Genomic DNA, 11,068 nt, shown 5'->3' on the forward strand with positions numbered 1-11,068 from the left:
AACATTACATGCAGTCTGCAGTTTAAGTTTTTAAAACATTTATTAGATTCATAAACTATCCTGGATTTTTACCAAACTTGGACAGAAGCTACTTACAATCAAAAGATAGTATAGAGAGGAATATTTTTATTAATTTTTTTCCTCATTTTTGTTGAGCCTTCGATTAACAGCAAAAGTAGGCGAGACACTGGGTTCCGCGGAACCCTTACGAATTTTTTACAAAACAATGCTCATGCATTAGGTAAAAGCATCATAAATTCATGCAATATTACTGAAATCTTCACAATTTGACCATTTGTGCTAATTTTAAGACGTTTTTTGCTAACATGGAAGTGGCCACATTCGTGTTCATTCTTAATATTCAAATATATGTTGTATTTGGGTGATAATACATAACATATATAAAGGTTGAGACTAACCTTGGACAGATATATTGACAAGATAGTGGGTAAAGGCAACCAAACACTAGGCTTCATACGAAGAAAATGAAACTAAAAGGTTGCACTAAACCAGTTAAAGCAGCAGCATATTCAACAATAGTAAGACCTTCAGTTGAATATGCATGCACAGTATGGGACCAAGAAAGGTACAGTTTCAGCATATCTGACTTGCTGAAAAGGATAAGCAGGACAAGTTCTGTCTACAATAACATTTGTTTACTTTAATATGGTGTATAAATAAGTCAACATGACCGAAATCATTAATTGACCCTGTAGAGAGGTTTTTGCTCTCGTAAGAAGATTTTAACCAATTTTTGTATTCATGTGGAAACCAAAATAGAATGAGAGAGTTTTCAGCACAGTAAGATCTTCAAATAAGACTGACTGGCCTAAATTGTCAACAAACTATTTACATATTTATATTGCAATTTTAACACATTTTGGAGCATTTGAAAAAAATATAAAGTAGATAGAGAGAAACTTTATAGAGCAAAAATATTCAGCATAGTGAAATCTACAAGAAAGACGATATGGTTGAAATCGTCAGGTTCCTTTTAGGAAGTATGATTTTATCAACTATCTTGAAAACAATAAAAAAAAAAAACGTTAAAACATAGGTAGAAACAGAATTCACTATCACTAATAGGAAATCTACTAAAATGCTGCAAAATAAGAAGTTAAAAAAAGCCAACATAACGGATCCCAATAGATTTAAAATAAATCTAAAAATTAACTGGTCTTGAACATGCATGAAATATATGCCACTTAACGTTTAGTTACCACGATCTATCAATTATAATGAAACATTTTTACCAGGTGAACGATTCAGGTTCTTGTTTATTTGTTCAGTGCTCTGGGGTGTCCATCTGGTATAAGTCATTTGTATTTGACCTCATTTTCATTGATGACTTTTAGCATAAATCTTCCCCAAGATTAAGTCATTGAAAAACTTTAAAGGGACTACCACTAACGGTAAGTCAATAATAAATTATTTTCAGTTAAGTGAAATTTGGTATGCAATTGAATTAACATTACCAAATCTCGTTCCATAGAGATTATTTGGCACTGCCCTCCACTTTTCTTCCTCAGTCATAAAGAGATAATCGTTTGCTTCTAAGTACTAGTCGATCCTTTATATAAACTTATTCTAAAAGGTTACCAATTCAACACTGTAATTAGATCATTGAATATTGTTTTAATTGGTATTAATATTGATTTTGTTCTCAGTAAATTAAAAGCAAACTAAATATTATTGTTATATACATATACACAGTCATGGATTTTCAATCTGTCGATACCTGCACTGCACTAGGTCTTGTTTTTCTCTGACTGTTTATGACATTTTACACTAAATCCATTGGCTGTTGGATGTGTACTGATTGATAATTTAGTCTTAGATGCATGATTTTTGTCGAGCCTGCAACTTTTGTCGCAGAAAGCTCGACATAGGGATAGTGATCCGGCGATGGCGGCGACGGCGGCGTTAGCTAACTTTTTAAAAGCTTTATATTTTAGAAGGTGGAAGACCTGGATGCTTCATACTTAGTATATAGATGCCTCGTGTTACGAAGTTTCTGTCAGTCACATGTCCAATGTCCTTGACCTCATTTTCATGGTTCAGTGACTACTTGAAAAAAAAGTTAAGATTTTTTGTAATGTTAAATTCTCTCTTATTATAAGTAATAGGATAACTATATTTGGTATGTACGTACGTTGCAAGGTCCTCATGCCCGTCAGACAGTTTTCACTTGACGACCTTATTTCATGGATCAGTGAACAAGGTTAAGTTTTGGTGGTCAAGTCCATATCTTAGACACTATAAGCAATAGGTCTATTATATTTGGTGTATGGAAGGACTGTAAGGTGTACATGTCCAAATGGCAGGTGTCATCTAACCTTGACCTCATTTTCATGGTTCAGTGGTTATAGTTAAGTTTTTGTGTTTTTGTCTGTTTTTCATTTACAGTATATATGCAATAAGTCTACTATATTTGGTGTATGGAATGATTGTAAGGTGTACATGTCTAGCTTGTAGGTGTCATCTGACCTTGACCTCATTTTCATGGTTCAGTGGTCAAAGTTAAGTTTTTGAATTTTGGTCTTTTTATCTAATACTATATGCAATAAGTCAACTATATTTGGTGTATGGAAATATTTTATGATCTATATGTCAGTCGCTCAGATTTAGTTTGACCTTGACCTCATTTTCATGGTTCATTGCTCAGTGTTAAGTTTTTGTGTTTTGGTCTGTTTTTCTTAAACTATAAGCAATATATCTGTTGTATGGAAGAATTGTTAGCTGTACATGTCTGCCTGTCATGGTTCATCTGACCTTGACCTCATTTTAATGGTTCATTAGTCAATTTTTAGTTTTCTTGGTTAATGTTAAGTTTATGTGACAGTTGTAATAAAGCTTTATATTTAGGACTATCAACATAATATCAATGATTAGTAAAGAAGGCGAGACATTTCAGCGTGTGCACTCTTGTTTTAATAGGTTGTTAGTGGCTTTTAACTTCCTGTCAGTAACTGCGAGTACTCTAAGATCTGTACTTAGTTTCCTTATGTTGTTGGAATATACAAGTACGGCCACTTCCACCCTGTGCTTTTGTTAGATGTATTTTTATTTGTATCCATCTGATGAGCTAAACCTTTTTCAACTGATTTTTATAGTTCGTTCTTATGTTGTTCTGTTACACCACTGTTCCAGGTTAGGGTAGGGTTGGGATCTCGTTAACATGTTTAACCCAGCCACATTCTGTATGTATATGCCTGTCCAAAGTCAGGAGCCTGTAATTCAATGGTTGTCGCTTGTTGGTGTGTTACATATTTGTTTTTCGTTCAATTTTTTTTTGTACATAAATTAGGCCTTTAGTTTTCTCGTTTGAATTGTTTTAACATTTGTCATTTCGGGACCTTTCATAGCTGACTATGCAGTATGGGCTTTGCTCATTGTTGAAGGCCTTACGGTGACCTATAGCTGTTTGATTTTCTGTGTCATCTCTTGTGGAGAGTTGTCTCATTGGCAATCATACCACATCTTCTTTTTATACGCCCGTCAAAATTTTGACGGGACGTATTATGGTATACAAATGTCCGGCGTCCGTCTGTCCATCTTCCGGCGTAAGTTTTCGTTCTTTCTTGCTGTGTGGAAAAAAAATCTCAAACAAGAAAAATTGTTCCAAAGTTTTTATAATCTATTGTTCATGAACAATGTAAAATGCTTTTTTTAAAGGCGATTTATTTATCAAAGACAAACTATGAATCGTAGAAATGAGCTTTGATTTAGGGACGACATCAAAAGATCAATGTAAAAAAAAACTTAATTCAAATATTTGGGGGTGGGGTAAAAAGTGCTGCAAGTTTTGTTTATTTGACATCGATTTTACATATATCTGTATTGGTCAATCAACTTGATTTTTCCCAAATTAAGTTAAGAGGGGGTTGGGGTCAGTGAAAAAACTATGTGAATTAAGTTTGTTTATCCTACTAAAATATATTACTATTATACTAAAATGTTCAAAACTTTTGTTGGAAACATATATGATGTTGTTCATTGTTCAAAGTATTATGACAGTATAATAAGGGTAAGTGTGCAGTTAAATACATAGAAGTGAACACTTTTCTTCTAAAAGTCGAACCGTTGAACTATATTCTTCGCATTATGCTTAATATTATAATCAATAATAATAATAATAATTCAGCAACAAAACTAAATTTAAAGACGGTTAAAAGTTAAATAAATCCTATAACTCAACGTAACTGTAGACACAAATGATTATTGTTACGTACGTAATTAATTGGTTCCTAACCCAACCGTTGGCCTAGCATTCCGGCAATGAGTGTCCAACGTAACAATAACTTGTTTGTTATAATTGTTACGTTTCAACGTATTCGTAGCCAGTGCCTCGAGTTAAATGCAGAATTTTACCTTCTACGTAACGATACAGATACAGAAGCAAATTGAAAGAAGATATTCAATTGAGTACCCTTAAATAAACAGAAATGACCTCATTGACCAGCACATAAATGGCCCTATGGTGATTTTTAGGGACCAATCTATAAATGAAGCCTTACAGATAATTTAGACCAATAGTTTAAAAATAATGATGGAGATGTCACAAGCTGATAGAAGGTCGTGTAAAAACAAAATATCCTTCTTTTCCTAATATCTGGGACTATTATAATAGTCCCAGATAATATGAATGAAACTGAATGCACGTCTACACAATAACGAAGATTCTGTGACCGTGGGACGAGATTGTTAGGGACGGATTTAGTTAATCCTACTTAACTCAATTACATAAGTTTCTTTCCCCCAGCTTTTATTTTTCCTAAAAATAAACATAAAAATGTCTCAAAACAGTGACGATCCATCTTCTAGCTCATCTGTCTTCTCGAAAGAAACACAAAAAAAGTCTGTTCTTGGTAAAAGGAAGCGTTCTGCATCGAATGAAGAGTCTGAATTACTGTCCTCAACATCAAATAGTAACACCAGTGTAGTTAGTGATGGTGATATTCCGTCAAAAACAAACGATTGGAATGCAGAACTAATCTGTAATCGTCTGCAAATCACTTATAGAGAATATTCAGATCCGTATTCTCACTTCATCAAAGAATATATAACAATAAAACAGGATTCAAAATTCTGTAATTGTATTTTGGAACAATTCCCCAACCTTGTCAAAGATCTTGTCCCAACCGTGGCACCAACATTCATTGTTGACATTATTGGTCAAGATGAGATAAACACAAGCAACATTAATAAGCAACAAAAGCAAAAAGTTGAAAATACACTTGAAACAATTGACCATGCTTTCAAATTGAGGATGGAATGCTTTGAGTTTGTTCTGAATTGTTGGGATGACTTAGATTGTGAATATATCAATCAAATTAATGTTGGCCATGCGTTGAAAATGGTTCAAGAACTTGATAGACAATTTGAGAGGTCATCATTATATTTATGTGAATGGTTTAATAGAAAAAGTGAAGAGAAAAAGGTTATTGTACTGGAAACATGTCATCTGTAAGTGTATGACAGGGAATTACTGTCTTAATTTCATGGGTACATGTATATATATATGCATGTGCAAGATAACAGATTATTTTATCTCAGTTTTCCTATAATTTTTCTACTATTCTCACTTTTTGTTTTTGTAAATATATATATGATCCGTTCATCCTATTTCGACTCTTCAAAATTCAAGAGTCTATCCTGAATTGAGGTAAATCATATGGTCTCCCAAATACCGTTTCGATTCCTAACATCACTGAAGAGACATTAATTGTCGAAATCCGGATATGGTGTACTAATTTTTGCACCTTTTGTTTGTGGTATACCATCTTTTCAGCTAGTTTATTGTTTTCTGTTTGGTATTAAATTAATAGTTAAGATCCATTTTGTTACGTACATCTGGTGATCCATTTATTTGGCAATCGCCAATGGCAGTCAGCAGGGTTTAAGAACTTCCGTTGTTCGACCTGCTAGTCAAATGCGTTTTGTTAAAATATACTTTTTCACCTTTTTTGGTCTTTTGGAAAATGTTGTTTGTGCTGTATTCAGACCCCTCGACCAAGAAATTTGTTTTGCATGCACACGTATAAAAATTTCGGTTTTTATCCAAGGCAATCAAAGGTTTGAACGTTGTTTTCAATTTAGACTTGTATATATATATAATATGTTATGGATCTAAACCATGTTAACCATTGTTAATATATCTGAGAGTTTGCATTAATTTGCCCCCTAATTGCCCCTTGTCATGCTTGTATTTCAAGTGTACCTTGTATATGCTCTTTCTTTTTTTGTATACAAATTTATTCAATACTGAGGCCTCTTCACTACATATGAAAAATCACATAAATGTTGGTATACAATATACATGATATATAAATATATATATATAGTTAGAGGCGAGGATAATGCATCTGCACAATGCTAGGCAGTGTTGCTGAAGAAACGAGAAGTAAAAAGTACAGGTTCCGTCCCCCGTCGGGGAGGAAGTAAACAATCAGATCTGCTCTAACATTTTAGTACAAAAATAAGGAGATGTGATATAATTGCCATTGAGACAACTATCCACCAAAGTTCAAATGAAGTGGATGTAAGCAATAATAGGCAACCGTACCACCTTCAACCATGTCAACATGAGAAAAACCCATACCGTATAGTCGGCTATAAAAGACTTAGGTTGATTTTCTAGGCATTTTATAATATCTTAATGTATATATATATATATATGTAGATAACAATTCCCATTTATAACAGTATGCATATGTTGATCTGAAAATCCTGTTTATATAAATCATTCATAAAAAAAAACTCTCAACCAAACACAGAGAAACAATTTGAAAAATTTGTATTTGATATTTCCAGATGTTAGTTATGTCATATGCACACGTCAGCAACCGTGCAAGTTAATATATATTGTCTTTTTCAGCATTTTTTATGGACTGAAATTATTTTATGACCAGTTGCTCTTTATGATGAACCACAGCCATAATGATAATCCAGTGTCAGAAAAGATGTTTTTAGATTTATTTACAGCTTTTGTCAGAATTTTTCATTTAAAGATTTAGTAAGTACTTACATAAAATGTACTTTTCATGTACATGTAAATAAAATTAATGAAATATTGTATAGATACATTGTCATAAATTTTAGTAAAATTTTTGCTTAAAACTTTGGCTCCTTGAGCTATAACTGAAAATCAAAAAAATAATGCTTCAATGCCATAAACAGCATTGTATGAGGCATTTTGAAATTAATTTTCTGATTCGTAAACACTGCTTTCTTAAAAACTGATAGTGAGCTACCAACAAGATGACCTCTATCTTTAACAAGGTATTAAAAAGAATGACACATAATTTGGAAATGTACTTGCTACTACAGGGAGTATTTACAACTGGTTGATAATGTTGCTAAAGAAAATTAAAAAAATCAAAAATATCACTGGAAACAAGTTTCATAAAGTCTCATCGTGCAAACCTGCATTATCTGTGTATTATGTGAAAAGATAATAATGTATTATGCCCTTCTTGTTTATACATGTAGGGTGACATTTTATGAGAAAAAAAGACTATCCTCTACCAATTTTGTTTAAAGTAAAATACCTTTCTTTTCAGTGATACTACAAAAACGGAACACTATTTTACCATAGGAGAGAGAGAGTTTATTTCAGAACCTGATGCAATAATATATAAGTTTACAGAGTCTGAGTCTTGTGATGCTGCCAGATTAGAATCATCTGCATTTGTTGTTGCCAAAGTAAGTATTCAAAGGAAATAGAAAGGATATGGTGTGTCAAATCATAACAAAATCATTACACACAGGGAAAAAAACTCAAAGGAACTACACTTTTAATAGTTTATTGCGACTTTTTATTTCATTGGGTCAGTCAGGAATCATTTAGCAAAAAGTTTTAACTCTCTGTAATTTCTAGATGGCCCCTAGCACTTGTTTTAGTTAAATTCTTTGCTAGATGTCAAAGACATTTATCTTTGCTTTCTTGTTAAATTTGAGTGGATATGTTTGGGCTTCCCACGGTGGGCAGGTAGAAAATGCAAAATCCTTGTGAGCTGCAGTGTTTGTTTCATACTTAAATTGGACTCTGAATGCACAATTTTTTTTTAATGCTTGAGACAATGTAAGAAAATAAAAAAAAAACATTGTTGTTTCTCCCCAGATATTAAGGCTTTCTCCACCAATAAGAACTGACTGCCATGATAATATAGTCAAGTGTGCTGAAAGTGGTGTTAAACACCAGCAATCAGTCAATCTAATATACTATTTTAGGTCATGGTGTTAATATTTGATTTTATCCCATAAAGTTTTCATTAATGAAGTAAACCTCAAATATTTTTTTTTTATCAAGGTAAAAGAATACTGTAAAGGAAAAAAGAAGGACACAACCTTTAATTTGAGACAAGCATCAATAAATTTAGAACCAGTTGCTGATCATATTGATAGTAATGTCAAAGGTCAACACATGGGAGAAATGTTGGCAATGACACAGTCATCATCAGCATTGGGAAACAATGGAGTGTTTGGTTTTATTGTTCAAGGAACAAAGGTAATGGGTTCACCAAGAGAGAGGACAGGGGAAAAAGTGACATCTCCATGATATCCCCCACTCCAATCTCTCACTCTATTAGATAAAGTCCTGATGTACAAATTCTGTATTTATTTTTTAATCAAACAACTTCAATTTGTTTTAAAGTTGCTTTATTTTTTTCCTACACATAAATATGAAGTAGAATTTTGTCTTTTAGATGTTTTTTTCAGCTCACCTGGCCCAAAGCTTTTGCCACCACTTGGTGTCCATCGTCTGTCATTTGTCATCGTCCTTTAAATTTTACAAAGATCATCTCTTCTGAAACTACAGGGCCAAATTTAACCAAACTTGGCTTCAATCAGCATTGGGTTTCTAGTTCAAAAAAATTGTCTGAAGACCTTGCCTGCAAAACAACATGACTGACATGGCTAATTATACAGAACATAGGGGTGAAATGCAAGTTTTGTCTATAACTTGAAAACCACTATAGATAGAGAAAATCTGATAGGGCTAACATTTTCAGAATGATATGGTTTACCTTCTGTGTTTCAACATCAAAACTGTCAGACAACTTCCTATAAGAGTTGTTGCCCTTAAATTACAAATTTTACCATTTTTTTCATTTTTGCTTATCTTGAAAATAATAATTGATGAACATAAATTTTATGTAGCAAAAATGATCAACAAGACAAGATCTTCAGTTAAGTCAACATGGCTGAAAACCTTATTGGAGTAATTGCCCTTTAATGACCATGTATACCATTTTTTGGCGTTTTTGACTATTATCTCGAAAACTATAATAGAGACATAGAAATTTAAGAAGCAAAAATGATCAGTAAGACAAGATGTACAACTATGGCAAATGTGGAAATCGTCAGTTGAGTCCCTATAGGAGTTATGGCCCTCAAAAGAAGATTTTTTTTAGCATTTTATTTTCATTTTGCCCATTATATTGATAACTATAATAGATAGATAGAAACTAAAAAAAGCAAAAATAATCAGTAAGACAAGATCTGCCAAAAGGTCAGCTTTATTACATGTAGATGAAATTGTCAGTTGTCTTCTTATAGAAGTTAATGCCTTTAAATGACAATTTTAACACTTTTAGTCTTTAATAATATCCTAGTCTAAAATGTGAAGAAAGATTGTCCATTAATGAAGATGCACATAGACTTAGTCATGGGACACAGGCTTTTTTGAGCCTCTAGTTTTGTCTCTATTTTATTGTTACAACTCTATTGTGTAGTATTTCCAAACATGGTTTCAACTAATTATATGTTTTGTACATATGTTTTAGCTTACTTTTTTTACTGAAATAGCACACTTTTACTGCATATTTATAACTTATAAAACGAAGTTTGCATGGTATCTTACAAGTGAAGTACAATCAGTCTGAATTTTATAATTTCAGGTCACGTTATCTTCGTTGAAAGTCGGTGATGATTTCTTTGACAGCAAAGATTCTACAGCAACAGTTAAAAGAAATGGTGGAACAGTTAAATATAGTAAACAGTGTAACATTTTATTAAAACGTGGTAGACATGAACTCATTCCAGTGATGTTAAGCATGGCCACACTCTTCAAAAATGATTAGTTATCAGTAAAGGGTGGTAGACATGAGCTCATTCCAGTCATACTAAACCAGGCCACACTCTACAAAAATTATTAGATTTCATCATCAACATTACAGTACTGTAAAAGATATAACAGGAGTTTGGAACATGAAAAGATATTGTCTTGTAAAAAGCTGTGTATTGCCTGTAAAATAAATTGCAGTGGCTTTAAACATGAAAAGATTCTCTTTTGTAACAAGCTGTGTGTTGCATGCAGTTGTAACTGGTATTGTCTTGCTGCTTTTTCCAAGGAATTGTGGTGAAAAACAAGACTGTAAACAAAAGAAGTTGCTTGCAGAATTTTTTGTGTACGTGTCTTTCCTTTACTACTATAATTATTGATTCAACTGCATTTTATTGCTGATTACGAAGATGAAGTTTGTACAAAACATGTGAATTGGAATGGAATTCTGGAAAACTTTGGTAATCCAAAGCATTTCACTATTGAACATGTTGAACACTAAGGAAGTGATATAGGGATGCTATACTTGAACTATATTTCAAACAATTAAACAATAGATTAATTTAAAACAAAATTCATTGGAATATTTACTTGTCATGTTCTGTATACTTAAACTCTATGATTGAAAGAGTTCTTGTTGTAAGACAATGTTGGAAGTTCTTTTGATTTTGTTTTATGTAATGGTTATGCACCTCCTAGCAAAAGACCAATAAAGTAAATGTTTGATATCATGATGAATGAATTAATATTTGGCTTCAAAATGAAGTGGTCAGGGCTAGTAACATTTCAGGATTAAGTTTTTGCAGAATATTCAATGAATATACATTTATCGTCTAATTGAATATATCGGGTAATGGGATATTTTTTGCTGACATTTTGTGTATCCGATTTGCTGGAGTCTACTGCTTATAAATACTTTTTTCATACATGGAGAATAATGATCAGTAAAACTGAAAACACTTTACAGGGTTTGACATTAATGGCTGTCTGATTGCCCGGGAA

At 32.6% G+C, this 11,068-nt stretch overlaps 1 protein-coding gene across 1 annotated transcript; it reads left to right on the forward strand.

Annotated features, from left to right (window-relative positions):
* The first annotated feature begins 4,775 nt into the window (after positions 1-4,775).
* On the forward strand, positions 4,776-10,800 carry LOC127711249 (uncharacterized). The gene is made up of 5 exons (XM_052217242.1): positions 4,776-5,466; positions 6,878-7,015; positions 7,563-7,704; positions 8,312-8,509; positions 9,903-10,800. The coding sequence occupies exons 1-5, from the start codon at positions 4,793-4,795 to the stop codon at positions 10,083-10,085; spliced, it is 1,335 nt and encodes a 444-aa protein (XP_052073202.1). The 5' UTR covers positions 4,776-4,792; the 3' UTR covers positions 10,086-10,800.
* The last annotated feature ends 268 nt before the right edge of the window (positions 10,801-11,068 follow it).

The sequence above is a fragment of the Mytilus californianus genome, unplaced genomic scaffold (assembly GCF_021869535.1).
Source record: "Mytilus californianus isolate M0D057914Y unplaced genomic scaffold, xbMytCali1.0.p SCAF_8, whole genome shotgun sequence".
Classification (NCBI taxonomy): domain Eukaryota; kingdom Metazoa; phylum Mollusca; class Bivalvia; order Mytilida; family Mytilidae; genus Mytilus; species Mytilus californianus.